The following is an 18799-nucleotide window of genomic DNA, read 5'->3' as shown; positions in this document are numbered from 1 at the left end:
ACACTGTTTGTAAAATTGTTTAGTGTAAAAATTTAAGACTATTATGAGAGTGATATTTTATAAACATTAATATTAATTAAATTTATGTGTAAACTATGGCTTTGTCCATGTGAATTGGGATACAAGTGTTAGAATGTAATCTATCTATGTACCAAATTTGATTGAATTCTGCCCAGCCATTCAAACAGTACCGCGTATAATAGTAAAATTAAATGGAATTAAACAGGTTTATTACATGACACTTGTACAGTTTTTTTGTTTCAATAAATTTGACGATTATTTGCGTCATCCGTGTCTAGTATCTCTTTCTGTAAGCTGCTCTGCTGTTACACATTAAGTGAACAGAATTATGTTTTATAGAATTAAAAATAAGAAGCATACGACCCGCTGTATGATAGATTACAAACCAAAGTATAAGTCTACAAACAGATACAATTAAATCAAGATTATAACTTATTAGAGAAAATAATGGAATAAAAATTGTGATTTCATAATAAATATTTGTATTTTTTACATGCTTTCTTATCGTCTTGCGTGTTTTAATTTTTTCTAATAGTACAGTAGTTATTATTATATCTATTCTGTTGATTATTTCAAACGAACATACATACTCTTTCGATACAATACGTTAAAAAAATTAATAATATTAATAAATAACCCAGGACAATTCACACAGTTCCATTTAGTCTCAAGCTAGTGTTAAGGTTAATAAACAACTGATAGAAATACTTAAATATTCTTTTGTATATACACGGACCGGAAGACGCAGCGTGGGAAGGCCTCCAGCAAGGTGGACCGACGATCTGGTCAAGATCGCTGGAAGGCATTGGATGCGAGCAGCGCAGGACCGATCGTCGTGGAGATCTTTGGGGGAGGCCTATGTCCAGCAGTGGACGTCTTCCGAGCTGCGATGATGATGATGATGACACAGATAATATATAGAACCCGTTACCATCGGATGGCGGTGTTACCGCTGTTACCGCTGTTAACTTTGACCCTCGTAGGGTCAAAGTTCAACTCGACATGTATATAATGCATTAAGATGGATGCTATACTCGAATAATCTTCATTCAAATAACTATAGTCACTTCACTAACATTCAATTGATCTATACAAACTGACATATCTCACCTTACAGCAAGCAAGCTTGGTGGCAGAAATAATAAACATTTAAAGGTGTAACTTCATTTAATTTTGTACTTAGGTACATGGATATAATAGAACCACTAGGATCCAATAATAAACATTCGAAGTTATGAATACATTTACTTTGTATTTAGATACAATAGGCATACTAGGATCCCTGATGCATCTCAATCTTCCTTGCGATATCAGAAAGCAAGCTCCTTGGTGGCAGAAATAGTAAACATTTTAAGTTATTAACCCTATTTACTTTTGTACTTCGGTACATACATAGGTACAGTAGGGATACTAGGATCCCTGACGCTCCAGCATCTCAATCTTCCTTGCGATGTCGTCAGCTGAGAAGGCGTAGTCTGTAGCATCTTGTTTTGAATCTGGTACGGTGCCATTCTGTAAAAATTAAAATTTATACCTACAACATTTGTGACTATTGTTAACAACATACAATATGCTACTGTGCTTACACTTGTAATATTTCTGTCAATACTCGGCATACTCCCATTGGTTTTCCTCTTCAGACAACATAGATTTAAGTTGAGTATAAATTGAGTCTACGTCTCGACTCTGCGTCGAATATACTCGTTACTAATAAGCCATGTAGCACACTACCAAATAAACTTACTAATGTACAACAAGTAGTATCATTATTTTACCGGTATACTCACTATCTACATACTACAACAAACAAAATATGTAGCGACACCTCATCACATCATATAACGCTACAGTGGTAAGGTAATAACCACCGCGCTACAATTTCATTACCGGAGAATTGGTCAATATAAATATTTACAGACACGTAGTTTTCTTAATGCCAGTATTGAATTCACGACCTTTGGAGACTTAAACCGATAGGGAACGACACTTCCAAAATATTTGTTCAAGATCTTACCCAAAACTGTGCGTACTCTGGTGATATGGTTTGCAAATGTGCAATCTTGTCCTCCACTTCCTTAAGTCGTCGATATATATCGGGAGCTACGGGTCCAATATTCAGATATTTCTCAACAGTAAGCACCCTCTCGGCGATGTATGGAGGCAGGCCGCTGTCAGCCTTCGATTCATGATGGGTGTCCATGTATTGGACGGTTTGCGGGCCCCATTCGTTATGGACTTTTCGTACTGAAAGTAAATTATACTATTTTTTATTTTATTTTTAGGGACTTTTGCACAAACTAAAAGCATATGTCAGTCCCATTGTACCCTAAAACTAATAGCTACATCACTTCACCAGTGAGCAAATTGCCTTAACTACACTATCCGAAGCGAGCGATAGGACAATTAGACCAATAACCTCTCAGTTTAAAACTTCTATAACGGTTAAGGTGTTTTTTACCAGCATAAGCTTTTACAATAGCATATGCTGATGGTCACTCGATTCTCCCAAATTTGAATTTATAATGAATCTGTATTATTGTAAACATGTACAACATTTATTTGAAAACGTACGAGATGAATTTCTTCTCAGTTCTTCTCATCTCGAAATCATTCCGAACTGGCGGTAGATTTGACATTATGATATGTCAAATCGAGTCTGTAATAAACCTACAGAATAAAGATATTTTGAATTTGAATTGAATTTTATTATGATGACGTGAGCTGCAGTTCCGAAGGTATGATTTCTAGTATTTTAGTATTTTTTTACATGAATTAACAAGTCAAGAAGTTACTCTTAAATTATATGAACTAATTGTAAAAAATCTTACTCTTCAAATGCCCTTTAGAATCGCTGCGCTTCACAAACTGCGTTCTCACTCTTGCACACGTATCCGTTTCTTCTGTCTCGTTCACTCCTTGCGACGGTATGAAGTCTTGTATGTTGCTTATGTTAACCTGTTGTCTCTTTCGCTCTATGAAGTTTTGCATTCGCCGTTCCAACTCTTCACTTGTGACATTTATTTGTACTAAGTTTGGGTCTATGGTATCTGTTTTGACTGATGGTCTTCTAGGAACCATTTCGGTTGGACCTGGAAGGATATTATGAGGTTCAGAGATGATTCAATGATGTACCACATTCGTATCAGTTATGAGAGCTTACTGTCTTGCCTGATGACTGACCTCGGTGACCTAGTGGTTAGGCACCGCCTTACCACCTATGGGGGTTAAATTCCTCGCATGTTACAAAAAATTTTATGAGTACGATTGTTTGTATGCTTGTATGTGTATAGCATAACGCATTTACATACATGTGTTTTCAAGTAAATATTACAAAAGAAAATTGTAATAAAAAAATATATAGAATGCTTTTACTTCATTCATGATTTTTTTAATGTATGACTAATATTGTAGCACAATTTGGAAATTATTATTGTTATTATAATTATTATCTTTATGAATACTTGGCCATTATATAGATTTAGTTAATAATTGTCTAAATCTATTATTGTTAAATTCGACGCTACTTATTATTGAGAATTAATAAATATATGAAAGTATTATTCTAGGTGGCATTTGACTGAGTGCATCTGGTATGTCAGAGGCTGTTAGGAATGAAGAATTTCTTGTTATCATAGATCATTGTCTTATTGTACAAAAAGAAAACATAATAACCCTGCACAACCCACATAGCGCCATCTAGTCACAAACTAAATAATACTTGATCTATGGGTACTAGAGGACTGATAGACATACGTGTATACCATTTTAGTCAATTATTTTTGTTCAAATAAAAAACAAACTGTAAAACAAACCATTTATTTCTATTATTGCAACATTTTTCTATTCTTACATCTAATAGTGCTACCCTGATCCAACCAAGTTCTTACTAAAATAACAACATTTATATATAGTGTAAAACAAAAGTATCTTAAAATAATAATAAAAACAACCCAGGACATATCAAACAGCGCCATCTAGTGAAACAATCGCAAACTATGCGCAACTTGTACTGTAAGTACCAAACGACTGATAGAAACACTTAAAAACATTATTTTTTTGTGAATACACACTTAATTAATAATATATAATTAAGTGTGTATTATATACATATATAGTTATACCAGCTCAATACAAACAATCATACTCGTAAATACCAATTCTTGTATCGTGTAAGAATCTAACCTGCGAATATCGAAAGTCCGTGCTAAACCGCTAGACTACCAAGGCCAGCTTTTTATGAAGGTATATGTTATTGAATGATGTCTCGAAGGTTTCAACATTATTAAATATATATTTATAAAAATATCATCTAAAAAGGTAGAATTCATTGTACTTAATTATATTGTGTAAATAAATCTAAAATATTTTATTATGCATTTAATGCTTTACGATTTTGTTCTTAGCATATATTACTGTAACATTGTTTCTCAACCATTTTTATGTAGCGACCCACGGTAATGCCATAAAGTTAAGTAAATAGTCTGCAACCCCTCTACTACTATACAACTATCATATGTCCATAGCACGCTATTTCTATCGAAATAAAATAAACTTATAGTTTATTTTTTCATTTCATTTATTACATCTTAATATTTAGTTTTATAACACTACAAGATTAATTCCTTTATTAAACGAATCTTTTGTACCTATATGTAGTTTCTATTTATTATTTTTCAACAGATCGCGACCCGTTTTAGAACTAATTACTTGAGAAACGACATACCATTGTTTATAAGTAGTATCACAACAATTGTTATTGAAATATTATTGGAGGTATTGCATTGTTATTAATTACTAGCTGTGCCTGCGACTTCCTCCGTGTGGAATTTTGCAACAATACTTTATTTTTCTAAAAGAAACTCGATTATTTGAATATTACATTCCAATTTTATATATATGTATAGATTACATTGCCCCCATTCATTGGGTATACATTCAAAGCACTAGCCAGAAACCACTCGTACTTACACTATGAAGTAACATTAATTCCCTTTTTATTGTAATTAAAATATCTTTGCTAGTGTTTTATCTCTTTTTGTCAAATGACGAACATACTTGATGGAAAAGGACAAAACAGTAAAATAGGTTAGAGACGTTTGTCATTTTTATAGATACGAGATTAATAATATTTCTGCACTATTCGTCAACATTTTTTTAGTAATTCCTAAACATAACGAAATTTTTAAACAATAGTAATATAGTTTCTTTCGTAAAATGTGAAAAGAACAAATGGCAAGTATGGTTAGCAACATATTCCAATTCTAAGGTTATTTACCTGGGGAGGAGAATTTTGGACATGGATTTAGAAATGGGTGTAGTGAGCCCATAGTTAATAATATACATAATACATACAGTCAAATCAACCACATGATTTGTCTGAAAACCATTGTCTAATTCCTCATGAATTTGCCATGATGTCCTAACTAGACAGTATTCGCCTTCATAGCCTTTCTCTTACTCTCTCTTAAGGTAAGAAGTTAAATCTCTCTATAACTCTCGTTCACATTACGTTTAAAATTGTAGAACTTTTAAATTAGATGATGATAATGCCGATTAAATTATGAATTAAGTCCTATCACTTTGAATATGTCAATATTGCCAAAGGAATTTAAACTCTCTGTCTATTAGCTCTATTTGTACTTGACCACGCACATTCAGCATTCTCCTTCCAGACGGGCGCATCTCCCTCGTAAACCTCCTTCTTCCAGATGGGCACAGTGGCCTTCAGCTGGTCGATGCAGTACGCTACGGCGTCAAGGGAGTCCCGGCGGTGCGGGCTGCTGACTGCTATCACTACTGATGCCTCGCGACATGGAACATTACCTAACCTGAAAAAAAAAGAACTCTGAATAATAACACAGCGTCATCTAGTCCTACGGTCAGCAGAGCTTGTGTTGTGGGTACCAGACAATTAATAGACCTATACAAATAATCATAGTCATGAATACAAATGAACCAGCGACCATCGGAAGTTAAGCGGTGTGCTAGTCCGCTATACCACGGAGGCCGTCCGATGCATATAATATATTTAAACTGGAGGGAAGGGGATTGTATGTAATATGACTGATGACTCCATTATTAGCAATGTACCATGTCAGGTTGAATGCCGTTGGCTCGTCCAGAAAACTATTGAGATAAATTCCTGGTGAATTCACTACGATGGGTTAGCTGACCTAACCTAATGCTCATCTTATAATTCTGCACTGGTGCTATACCAGTGTAAACCGTTAGTGCAAGCTGACAAATCATTCCATTATCATTCTTTAAAAAAAATATAAACTGGGTGGAGGGGTTAATAGTATTAGGGACTATTATATTTATAGACCACCAGACATTACAAACACATACATAACAATAGAAAAATTTTATCTTACAGGAATTGAACGTGTGCCAATCGAAATATAATCTCGCTGAGGCCCAAAAATTAGACACCTACAACCAAATACTAGAATAAAAGGAGAAAACAGTAACTAAAAAATATATATAATAGGAATATTCTTTATTCAAATAAACACTTTATAATATGTATTATTTAGGATTTTAGTCTACGGCCACAATGAAGATTAAGTTTTATTATGTATATATACCACTGACCACTTCTCAAGTTTATAAACCGGAATCGGCCGAAGAATAGAATCCTAAATAAATATTACACAAGTGTGGAAGTGTTTATTTTAATTAGTGTACTGTTTTTTTATCGAGTGATTCAAAGGCAGAGTGATGAACTAAAAAAAAAACAAGGCTGATGTGTGTGACTGTAGCAGATTGTATAGTAACGTTTGTCGACCTTGGTTGTCTCATTATAAGCAGTTACGTCTGTTTCGAAACAGTAATACTGTATTTCCGCCGAATGTATTGGATACTAAGTATACACTTACAACTTGCAAATTTTTATATTTAGGACATGTTATTGATTCAATCACTTGTAACAATTTCACACAACGCTATCTAGTCCCAGACTAAGCAGTTTGTATTATGGGTATCAACTGATATTAATATAATACTCAGATATTTTTTTTGTAAATACATATTATATGTAGCAAACATCCAGACAGATTTTCAAACAATCATACTTATGAATACAAATATTTGTACCGTGCGAGGAATCGAACCCGCGACCATCGGATGAAGTGGTGTGCTAAACCGCTATACCACCATCAATAAATGTGTTTCATACAATTTTCACCAGTGTAATAGTAGGTTGAGGGGGGAAGTGTATTATAAGTAATGTGAACTAATAATCTCATTGCTAGAAATGTACCAGGTCAGGTTGACCTCCAAGCGGTTCCTCTGGTGTCCATCACGCTATATTCCTGGCATTTGTCATGATGGGCAAATTAACCTGACTGTATGGTCATCTTATCATCCTCCACCGGTGGCGTAGCGTAGCACTAGCGTATACCGTTAGCACGGATGGGTGCACCATTCCATTATCCTCCATTAAAAAAATACTTGGTTCTACACTAATAATTTTATATACATTTTATGATATAATCATGGACAGCATCTAGGATATTAAGTTGTCTTGACGCTCATGGCAACACTCATGTACTGCCATTCCAGAGTTCCATTCTGTACATTCACTGTACTATCTCAGCCTTTAACCGAAACACATCATATTGAGTGCGGAAATAGGTGGCACAGATGTACCTATGCAGACAACTTTGTACAAAGTGTATCACAGAAAATAACATTAACAAAGACTACTTAACTTAATTTATATAGAAATAACTAACCTGTGGTATATTGCTATACTATGAACAGGTGGCCATTTGCTTCTGACATCATCACATATAGCTTTCATGGCTTTTAAAGCCATAGACTCGTACGCTTCATACTCCAACCTCACCACCTGGACATACAAACAATCTTGGAATGTAGTGTGACTAACATCAATAAGTTAAATGTTTCTAGACTTTATCTGGTTATTGTTGTACATGTTTTTACTACACTACTCTTATTTGCTACTGGTTTATAAGGGTAGTACACGATAGGCAAGACTTTTGAGTTTATAGTGACTCTTTATTATTTTAATCCATAGTTTTTTTATTTATTTATTTAAACTCTTTATTGCACCAGATAAAGAAAACACACAAAATGATATATTACATAAACTGATACAAAAGACTTTTGAGTTTATAGTGACTGTTTATTATTTTATATCATATAGTTTATATCTATATATATATTATTATTATATATATACATATCTTCATATGAAGGGAACTATGATAAATATGAATAATATAAGAGACTTAAACTAAAACTTACTTTATATTATTATTACATACATTTATTCAGAGATCTACATTTACACAGAGAGAGAGAGAGAGAGAGAGAGTGAGAGAGAGAGAGAGTTATATAACTCTATTTTGTCTAAACAAAATAATATATAGGCCAGTCAAGACTTGTTTTTTATTCATTATGTGACTTTTGACAGTATTTAATTAATGTACAATTATGTATGGACCTATTTACACAACAATTCTAATTAATATTTATAAAAAAATAATATAAAATAATAATTCTCAGTAAAACTTTTCGATAATTATATGAAAGTATCATAATAATTATTTAGAAGTTTTACTGAGAATTTCAACAATATATTAGGTATTTATGTAATGTTTTTTTAAATACTTCAACTAAAAATTAAAATGTTTTATTTATGCCACAAAATAATGGGCAAATATTTACTGTTAGCCTTTCCAAATATTTATACATTTTTACAAGTTTCAATAAGCTTTAATTACAAATTACAAATACAGTAAATAATAAGGAGTAACATATACAAAACTCACCAACCTTTTTACCATCAAAATTGTCTCTGGTAGTCCCCACAAAGATGGAGACAGCTCCGCAGCTATCATCTACTACGAGTTCACTTATGGCATCAACTGACAATATGTCAACAGTTAATTTGAGGTGATCCATTTTCAGTCTTATCCTCCACTCAGTGGTGGTATCACAGCTATGCTATCTCTGTCACTCACCACTATATCCACTGTTTCCTCACACACAACCTCGTTTTTCGCGAGCAAAATATTATTTTTTATTGTTTCAAGGTTGTACTTCTTCGCAATAATGTTTAATAGTTGCTTATATGAGATCTTTTTAGGAATAGATAGTGTTGTTTCTTTAAATCCAGAGAGTTCTTTGGACTTTGCAAAAAATAATAGTTTCACCGTAACACTATGCTCTATGTCCATATTTCATTCTGTAAAATATAAATTTATTTATTAATTTATTTCAAGCAACTAGGCCCATATCATAAATACCTTATAGACTAACATATGAATTATTAATATTATAAAACTAATATATTGATATTGTCTGTGTGGTCACGGTACTGACAATGGCAATCTGCCATGGTAGCGCTTTTCATGAAGGTTGGCAGCGTGTTGGTGAGGACACAGGCCAATTATGATGCATAAGTAAGAGTACCAATTAATTAATTTTAGAGTATAGTTTTGCTACATCACTTTTATTGTACAAAAGGATTCTGGGAACAGTAATAAAATTTCAGGATGTGGCACTAAGATAGAGACATTATTGCAATTAAATATGTACTTTAAATAATAGATAGTCCCCAGTAGATACGGTAACAGTATGCTCTGTTGGGATCATTAAAACATTGATTCATAAATAAATAAAAAATATAATTTGTTTAAATCACGTGCAAGATGCACTCTAGCCGTGATTTTCGAACCGGCTTCCGTTTAACCAATAATATGACTTATCGTTCTTTATTTAAACTGTATGAAATTGATAGCGTCACATGTCAATTACGTGTCACTCACTGTAAGTTCAGCAACTGAATAGTTAACCACCATTTGAACGTACAATAACTCGGATATAGTAATTACTCGCTATACCGGTATGGTCAACGATTAGTGCACTCGAGTGGAACAAATATCAATTATGAATTATATTACATACATTATATATAAACGATAATGTTGCAGTATATCCTACACTATACTAAATAAGAAGTTAGATTACGTAATCATTTTTTTTATTTATAAATAAATAGCAACAAATTAACCTCAAGGTTATCAATGTTTTTATCATATTATTTTTGAGTAGTTACAATTTTTACCTACTTGATTTTTTATTGAACAATGTCATTAGCACTGTATGTATATACATGTAATAGAAAAAAAAAGAAATAAATAGTACTTTTGCCAAATAATTAGAACTTTAACGAAGAGAATGTGATAAAAGCCATGTTTATTTTGACGTTCAAATGTCAAAATAATACGATCACAGAGCACTGATACAATACGATAGTAGCATTCATAGATTAAGAATTTATGTTAGAATATTATACACATGAGTGTCAGTTTTCAAGTAAGCAAAATATTTCTAATTATAAAATTGTTTTAAATATTTATTGTTGAAATTTTAATTTAAAAACTATCACCATTTCAATTACATGTATATCATAGCACAGAGTAGATTTTAATGTAGACGTTTGTCTAGTCATATGTGTGAACTACGGCTGACTATATAGTACGTGATGTATGAGCAAGTCTAGTGTAAATCTACATTAGGGAACTTTGACGTACTTGACAGTTAAAAAGTTTGTAATTCAAACGGTTTCGTTCGTTCGAACCAAACAAACAGTGTATATTGCTCTTGGATTTCCTTGCAACACTATTTTTTGGCAAGATTCCCTCGGGCGCGCGAGCTATACAAAATAACCGTCCTCTATCGAGCTTCAAGTCAAAAAGGATAAAAATAGAATTTCAGAGTGAGTTGCGTGTTCAGTTCAGTAACATTTTTGTTTGTAAATGACATACATACCGCGCCGCTGATTAGATTACGTGCTAGAAATCTAAGTGAAACTTATTGTAATCGACTAACTGTAAACATTGGACTGATTTTTTTCTTTATTTTACTGCAGATTGATTTTGAGAAGAATATATTGCTGACGGCCGTTGGTTGTGACGCATATAAAAGTGCACGGACGCATTCTGATGTAAATTTGCTGCGTAGCGAAGTGAAATAAATCAGTGAAATGGCTCACGAAATAGAGCCGATGGATATTGACAATATTGAGAGTGACTTTGACAATAAAGAGAACAGTTTTCATCATAGCAATGTTTTGCCAAGGACTCCATGTACGGAGAAGGGGTACGAGGAACTGGATGTGTCGGAGCTCAATATGAAACTCAGGTATTCAATGACACCAGCTTCTTCTCCAATGTCTAAAAGTTATACGGCAAATTGTGCTGACAGTAAAAATGTAGAATCAATTAGCGACCTCGGTGGCAATAATAATTTGACCCGCTCATACAATTCTATGATAAAATCTGAAAATATGTCTAAATCATTGAAACTACATCCCCTGCAAGTGCACTCATCTGACCAGTCATCGGATAACAATAGAAATGTATCAGTGTTGAGACAATTGGATACCACCGTAACATTGATAGACAAGAATGTAACTGTAACAGTAACTGGTACAGCAGATATAGATGAAAATATATCACTACCAAGTTCATCATCTTCTACCATAGAGACACCTGAAGCAACAACTCCGACAAAGGAAATTCCAAAACATGATGGTGGTTCTCCAATTATGCGTGGTTTGAAAAGTGTTCTGAATATGTTTAGATCTTCCCAGAGTCCTATATCAACTGAGGGGGATAATACTGCAATGAATAGAGATATACTTAGCCCAGTAGATGGAAGTCAAACTGATAGTGCAACCTGTACACAAAAGGTAGCTTTGGCTTCAACACCAATAGCTACCAAAAGAAACAAGGATGGATCATCAAAAAGAAGCAGCCCCCTTAAGGACAGCATAGTTTTTAATGATGATCTTGAAAAAGAACTATTGTGGAAGGATGAAACTACAATTTTATTTAGTGAAGAAAAGATTCCTATCCATAAATTATTTTATCAACAGTCTCAACAATTACCTAGTTTACAACTAAAAACTTCTGATGTTACAAAAGCTAGTACAGTAATTGAAGACGAAGGAGATAATATTAATTCTACTGTAGAGTATATGGATGTGTCATGTGCAGATTCATTAATTGATAACAAAACAATGGCTGATTTTACAACTGAGCCAATTGGTAATCAAACAGAATCTGATAATGAATTTGTGGATTGTGAAACATCTTACCCAAATAATGAAAGTGAACTACTGAATGATACAGATTTAAATAAAACATTAGACAATTTAAACATAAAATATGGTGTATCAAGTAACAATACCAATATACATATAAATACACAGATGGATTTGAATCTTGCAAAGGAATTGACTACAAATGTATTAAAAGAATCTATTGAAAGATTGACAAGTAATGACTATACTGAGAATATTGAAATGTTTACTGATAATAACATTATAGTTACAGATATTTCAAACTCAGATGAAATAGATAAAGAAACATTAACAGAAGAAGATTATGAAAATCAGTCTAGGCCAATAGAACTTAAGTTTAATACAGAAATGGGAAATAGTTCATATAAAAATTTACCTTCAGAAAACATCAATGACAACATCAACCCTGGAAATCTAGATTCACCCAGTAAAATGTTTGAAAATAACATAAACCATCAAAATGATAGTCACATGGCAGCAAAAGACATGGGACAGTCGGAGGAACAGTTTAATAATAAAATTTCAAATGACTCTGTAAGTTATGCAGTTTCATTAGAATCTGAAGATGGAATAATTACATCAATTACAGCAGCCAAAAATACTTCATTAAATTCACAGCCTACACAACTTCAGGAAAACATATCTTCGAATGGTAACACTTTATCTGAAAGATTACATGATTGTGAAGTTAATGTGGACATTGAGCCAAATATATCTAAAGATGATATTCATTCAATTTCAAATATGCATGTTCCTGTTGGTTGTAGTTTAAAAGTTGTATCTGAAAATGTCTTGTCAGATATCACTGTTGATAATCTAGGTCCAGATACTGTACTACAAAATGTTGCAGCCTGTACAGTTACAGAAAACATTTTAAAGTCTATGCCCCTTGGTGTTGAAGATAATGTATCTATTAACATAATTAATGCTGACACTAATTTACCAGTAGACATTCCATTACCAGAGGATGATCTTGAGACTGAAGAATCTTTTTCTGATCAAACATTAAATGAAAATATTGCTTTACAGTCTAATCTTCCTCCTGATGTCATAAGTGACTTAAATACTAATACTAAAATAGAAAATGCAGTTAAATTTGAGGGATTACCAACGGAATCTGTAAATAAAAGTTTATCAACAGCCAATTTTATTAAATGTGATGACAATGAACAACAAAATATATTACAAAAGAATGAACCAGTCCATAAAGAAATATCAACTATATATAATTCTGAAAATGAAAATGAATTAGTGGAATCATTTGCTAAAAAAAGTAATGAATTAAACAGTTTAAAAGAGAATGAAGTTATTAAGGAAATTAAAGAAGATGAACCTGATTTAATAGAAATCAAAAAAGATGCTAATGATGAATTTGTTACACTAAATTCAACTTCTATTTTCCAAAATACTACATATACACAAGAAGAGGAAAACCTAACTGATATCCACATTGCTGATCAATCCCAAGGACAAATTACACAAAATATAGGACCCATTATGTCCAGTGAGCACATATCACAAGAAGTAATGCAAAAAGAAAAAATATTACGATGTAATACCTCTATTACTGATAACAATGAATCTGTCAACTGTGAAATTAATGTACAATCTCAAGACGTTAATGTAACTAAAGAAAAAGAATCACCTGATCAAAAATATACAAATTCCAATATTAATTCGGAACCTGAGTCTATAGATATAGTAAACACGTCGATTGATAAAAAATATACTATTGTTGAAAACTCGATGACAGTTTGTGAAGGCGACATTAAAAATGGTGTTAAACGATGTTCTTTCATAGCAGAAAAGGATATTGAAACATTAGATGAAAAATACATAAAAGGAATAGAAGAAACAAAGGACACATTTCTTCCTACACCAGATAAACATGTAAGTATGTCAGACACCATCGTTCACGAAGAATTACTGGTTTCTGAAAATAATAGTCCTTATGTTTTGATATCAGTTGATAATGATTTAGAAATAATGTCTGCATGTAAAATTGATGAATTAGATAAAATCGAAAATCCTTTTACAATTAACACTAAAGTAGCATCTCCACCAATTTCTCCCAAAATAACTTCAAATGGCTATAATTTAAATTTTGATGATATGGATGATCCATTTGCCACTAAGACTAAAATTAGAGTATCTCCTCCTTTGGACTCTCCAAAAGAGCTTGTGAAACAAACAATTATAGACGTATCGAAAAACAAAATTGATACCAAAGGTAAAATAAAATTCCAACCCGAAAATCACAATCAGGGTCTGACAAAGATGCTTTGTAATTTAGCTGGCGATAATGCTACTAGTTCATTAGATAATCAAGAAAATTTGATAACTTCTGTAAACATTGACAACAGTAATGATATAAAAAATTTTAACAGTACAATATGCACTGTTGATATGGCTAAATCATTTAAAAATGAAATTGTAATGGAACAAGCCACTAATGATAAACCATTAACTGTAAAAATTGAAGATAATTTAATAAAGAAATCTGAAGTTGGGAATGATTTGGATAATTTGTCTAAAACACCTGATCCTTCAACAGTAGGTATTGATAGTAAATCACCAGGTGAATTGAATAAGACATCAAATGAATGCAAAGACACATCGTCCTCAGAGCAGTCTATTTATCTTTCTGCTGCGACTTCATCTGGTGAAAGCATCACATCTCGAAATGTTTTTAACATTCCTGAAATTGACAGTATCAATCCATTTGTTACCAAGATAAAAATGTGTCAATCCCCACAATCAGATACAAAAATGGATAAATTGTTTGAGAATAACGAAAATGTTGCATCTATAGAGTCTAGTTCCAAGGAGAATGCAGAATCGCAAAATTATAATCTCGATGATGAATCTAAAACTCCGAATGTTTCGTCAAACATCGAAGAAAAAGAGCATATAGATGTAAGTAATACTACGTGCTCTTCAAAAACAACAGATGATAAAAATATCACTGTACGTGAAGTTCACACTGATGAAGAAGATACAATTGAAGGTCCCTTCCTGGAAGCAGACGATTTAAATAATGATAAATTATCAGATTTTATTTATGACAATGCTGATATGATACACTTTACGGAGTTGCCACCTCAAGCCAATGATGATTTAGAATCTGGAGAACTTTTTATTGATGCAGAAGCGTTTGAATTTCTTCTAAATCAAAACAAACGCAATGTTGTGTCTGACAGTGGTAAAGAAAGTTTATTCTTAAAATTCGACCCCTTGTTTGCCAAGAGAATGTCTTCAGATGGAATGTTAGCAGCATTAAATAAAATACAAAAAAGGCAAAGTACACCCAAAAAGATGTGTAAGCCAGTGACTACACCAGCTGGTGACATTCCCATAGCAGGACCTTCTACTTTGAATGTTAAGCAGAGTAGCATATCGGAAGATGTTGAGGATGTTAATATAACAACGTCGAAACCAATGATGGTTGTAACACCTGCTGTCAATTCAATTGTATCTCCTAGAAAATCTGCAACCCCCACTATTTCTAATCGTCGTTCTCTCACATTCACATCTCCTGCCATTGCTGTTATTGACAGACTATTGTCTTTGAGCGCAAACAATTCATTAAATGATCACGATACTTCAGCTGTGCAAATTGGTAGAGAGCAGAATGAAGCAGATTTAGTGCTCACTCAACTAAGAGAGCTGTTGGCTGAAAAAGAAATAAGCGTGTACAATTTAAGATCTGAGAGTAAAGAGTTGAAGAATAGGTTGTCCAATCTGGAAACTCACATGCAAACTTTAGAATCTGAATGTGACGAAAGACTAAAGAAAATTAATGATTTAACGGATAAACTTTCTGAAAAAACGAAAATCAATAGAAGTATGGCATCAGTTGTAGAAGAATATGAGAGAACGATTGCTAGTCTTATAGCAGAAACAGAACAAGATAAAAAAAATCATAATGAGGAACGACTTAAACTTATAAAAGAAAGGGATGAACAAACTGCACACTTGGCAAGTATGGAGGTTTCGTTTAGCGACTTACATAGCAAATACGAGAAGAGTAAACAAATTATTTTGACTTGTAAAGCTAATGAAGATACATACAAGAAGTCTATTAAAGAATTTGAAGAGAACCTGATTAAAATGCAGAATAATTATGAGTTATTAAAGCAACACGCAACTTCAAAACTAAATCACGCCAATCAAGAATTAGAAAAGATGAATAGAGCACATGAGGCGGAGGTTTTGAAGTTAAACGCCATGATCAAGAGAAAGGAGTTGCATATTACATCTTTAGAGGAAACTCTCACACAAAAAACAAAAGCGAACGAGGAATTGACGGCGATATGCGATGAACTCATCAATAAAGTCGGCTGATCTAATTTGAGATAAATCCAAATATTTACTTTGTTATGTGTCTGTGATCTAAACTGATGATATATCGGACATGTTGCTTTTGTACTTATCCAATGATAAGTTTCATAAAGTGTAGAAGGTTAAACACCAAAAGCATGTGCCAAAAAACCTTGTTAGTGCCTATTGAATACTGAAAATTTCCATTCAATGGTAAGACTGTTACTTGTGATATAAATTCTTGTAGTAATAATGTCAAAATTTCTTCCTCCTATATTTAGAACACCGCACATTTTTTATTATGCCGGACATAATAAAAATGTGCCGTCTGATGTCTTAAATTAATATGTCAAAAAGAAATGTGTACGGGGACTGGGAAAGCTCCAAATTAAGATATTTTAAATAATTTATTTTGTGAAATACAATTTACAATTTGATTATTTTTGTTATCATGTATGGCGAACAATTGAATAGTTAAGTAGTATTTTTGTATATAATTTATTTAAAGAATATATATTTTATGAATGATGTAAATAACAATTCATTGTAATTCATTCTGATATTGCATGTGACTGACATATTCTTCAATACACTCGGTCGGGATTGAATAAACATTGTAGTCATATATAAGAATGCACATACAAAATCCTGAATGGCAGTGAAACCCGTATCAAAATACTAATTGCGTGATTTAGAAGTAGGCGAAGAAATATATGCTGACAGCGATTTTACTTTATGCTATTGAGACATGTTTCACAAATTTCATGTAAGTATGGTTATATTTATGTTAAACCATGTACATTTTTTTTTCTATTGATTAATACATTTTTCATAATCTTACCGTTTGTAAAAAAAATTGTTCCGAGTAGAATAGCAACTTGAGAAAGTATATTGCCACGGTACAGATATGCATATACCATATCGTATAAAACATAACTTACATTATTTGAATTGTTAATGTTTTAGTCATCTAATTGTACTTCTGGCCACTCAAGATACGCATGTATAATTTACAATTTGAAAAAATGTGCATATATAGATATTTTTTCCAAGTGTTACATTTCCCAGAGTTTGAATATAGAATTAGATATTTTTTATAATCTGTATTAATTATTTATTATAAGTTTGAGTATCTCTAATTTTATTCTATTTTTTTAAACTATAAATTGTGATGTTTCTATTCTCATTGTATTAGTCATGTTTTAAAACTTTGTAATGGGATGACAATTGTTTCCAATTGTAATGTGTCTATTATCCCTTTTAGATCTAAGTTTTTTTATTATTTTAGATTGATTCCACTTGTATGCCTGAGAGTTACTAATTAAGATTACGAATTTATTGGCTGTTTTGGAAAATCATGTTATCTCAGTTTCATATCTAAAAGGGAATTGCTCACTCCTTGAATCTCTTATCACCCGTATGATATATACAATTTAAATCTAATTAACTCGTAAAGTAACCAGTGTAGTTTTCTTACTGAAATCTTACTGATTGTGTGACTACACGTATGTGAGCTGTTAAAGCCCTTTAAAAGAGTAGGTAGACAAAATTTTACGCGCAATCGAACTGAAAAATTGTCGAATATTTTTTATTACAGTCAATTTAAACTGAAGTTATTTGAACTGAACTTGTATCTGTAAAATATATTTATAGAGCTGTAAAAGGATAATACTATGGAATATTTTTTATAAATTGGACATAATTTTAATATGATTATATTGACATTTTAGCAGTTGTGTATGTTGCATTAAATACAATAAAAAATTGTGTTTATATATATGTCTTAAAATGTTGTAATAAAATATAGTAGGTATATTTGTATATAATTTAGTATTTAATATGATTTCTTTATGGTTTAATATTGAATATAACGATATTCTCGATTTAATATCGAACCATTCAAATCAAAAGCCAGTCGTAAATTGTTGGACTGTTTTTGTAATAGTTAAGTGTGTGATGTAATTAATAGCCGTATTATAACTTGTTATGTGAAAAGTATAAGATTTAAAGATAATTCTTAAAAGACATTTCACACGTTCGTTCACGGATCGCCGTGAGAACACAAAAAACTATTTTCACTTAATAAAACGGTTTAACAAAAGCAGTTCGTTGCATCACCAATGTATAGAGTAATTAGATATTTTAGATAAATAAAGTTGATTTTTTTTTTCATCTTTGTTTCTATTTACATCCTTCTGCACTTTTCGTTGAACTTTCTGTTTATATTTTTGTTTGTTTATTGGATGATAATGGAATGCATCCGCCTGCGTTAACGATTTACGTTGGCGGGGCACCGGTGGAGGATGATAAGATGAGCATGATGGTCAGGTCAGTTAGTCC

At 32.2% G+C, this 18799-nt stretch overlaps 3 protein-coding genes across 5 annotated transcripts; 1 reads left to right on the top strand and 2 right to left on the bottom strand.

Annotated features, from left to right (window-relative positions):
• Positions 1–1309: 1309 nt before the first annotated feature.
• LOC131843365 (molybdopterin synthase catalytic subunit) lies at positions 1310–8952 on the bottom strand. 2 transcript variants are annotated; one of them, XM_059191995.1, is made up of 6 exons: positions 8824–8952; positions 7758–7873; positions 5674–5849; positions 2850–3110; positions 2036–2265; positions 1310–1533 (listed from the first exon to the last, which is right to left on the bottom strand). In XM_059191995.1, the coding sequence occupies exons 1-6, from the start codon at positions 8950–8952 to the stop codon at positions 1432–1434; spliced, it is 1014 nt and encodes a 337-aa protein (XP_059047978.1). In that variant the 3' UTR covers positions 1310–1431. The 2 variants fall into 2 exon arrangements, with proteins under 2 accessions (XP_059047978.1, XP_059047983.1); XM_059192000.1 differs by having other exon boundaries at positions 8820–8908.
• An 8-nt stretch (positions 8953–8960) lies between these two features.
• Positions 8961–10252, bottom strand: LOC131843380 (molybdopterin synthase sulfur carrier subunit). Of its 2 annotated transcripts, none has more exons than XM_059192011.1 (2): positions 10122–10252; positions 8961–9235 (listed from the first exon to the last, which is right to left on the bottom strand). In XM_059192011.1, the coding sequence occupies exon 2, from the start codon at positions 9225–9227 to the stop codon at positions 8961–8963; it is 267 nt and encodes an 88-aa protein (XP_059047994.1). In that variant the 5' UTR covers positions 9228–9235; positions 10122–10252. The 2 variants fall into 2 exon arrangements, with proteins under 2 accessions (XP_059047994.1, XP_059048002.1); XM_059192019.1 differs by lacking the exon at positions 10122–10252 and adding an exon at positions 9589–9754.
• A 461-nt stretch (positions 10253–10713) lies between these two features.
• Positions 10714–18629, top strand: LOC131843344 (uncharacterized). Its single transcript, XM_059191975.1, has 2 exons — positions 10714–10771; positions 10925–18629. Exon 2 carries the CDS (start codon positions 11039–11041, stop codon positions 16481–16483), a length of 5445 nt encoding a protein of 1814 aa, XP_059047958.1. The 5' UTR covers positions 10714–10771; positions 10925–11038; the 3' UTR covers positions 16484–18629.
• The last annotated feature ends 170 nt before the right edge of the window (positions 18630–18799 follow it).

The sequence above is a fragment of the Achroia grisella genome, unplaced genomic scaffold, assembly GCF_030625045.1.
Source record: "Achroia grisella isolate CSIRO2021 unplaced genomic scaffold, CSIRO_AGI_Agris_v1 utg1086, whole genome shotgun sequence".
Taxonomy (NCBI): domain Eukaryota; kingdom Metazoa; phylum Arthropoda; class Insecta; order Lepidoptera; family Pyralidae; genus Achroia; species Achroia grisella.
The sequence above is the reverse complement of the archived record's forward strand: the minus strand, read 5'-3'. Positions and strand labels throughout refer to the sequence as shown.

What these genes read in the sequence shown, in the direction of transcription:
- LOC131843365 (XM_059191995.1), bottom strand. Translation starts at nt 8,952, where the DNA reads ATGGATCACCTCAAATTAACTGTTGACATATTGTCAGTTGATGCCATA. An exon ending in ACAATTTTGATGGTAAAAAG is followed by an intron (nt 7,874 to 8,823) that starts GTTGGTGAGTTT and finishes TTGTATGTCCAG; the next exon opens with GTGGTGAGGTTGGAGTATGA. An exon ending in CTGGAAGGAGAATGCTGAAT is followed by an intron (nt 3,111 to 5,673) that starts GTGCGTGGTCAA and finishes ATATCCTTCCAG; the next exon opens with GTCCAACCGAAATGGTTCCT.
- LOC131843380 (XM_059192011.1), bottom strand. Translation starts at nt 9,227, where the DNA reads ATGGACATAGAGCATAGTGTTACGGTGAAACTATTATTTTTTGCAAAG.
- LOC131843344 (XM_059191975.1), top strand. Translation starts at nt 11,039, where the DNA reads ATGGCTCACGAAATAGAGCCGATGGATATTGACAATATTGAGAGTGAC.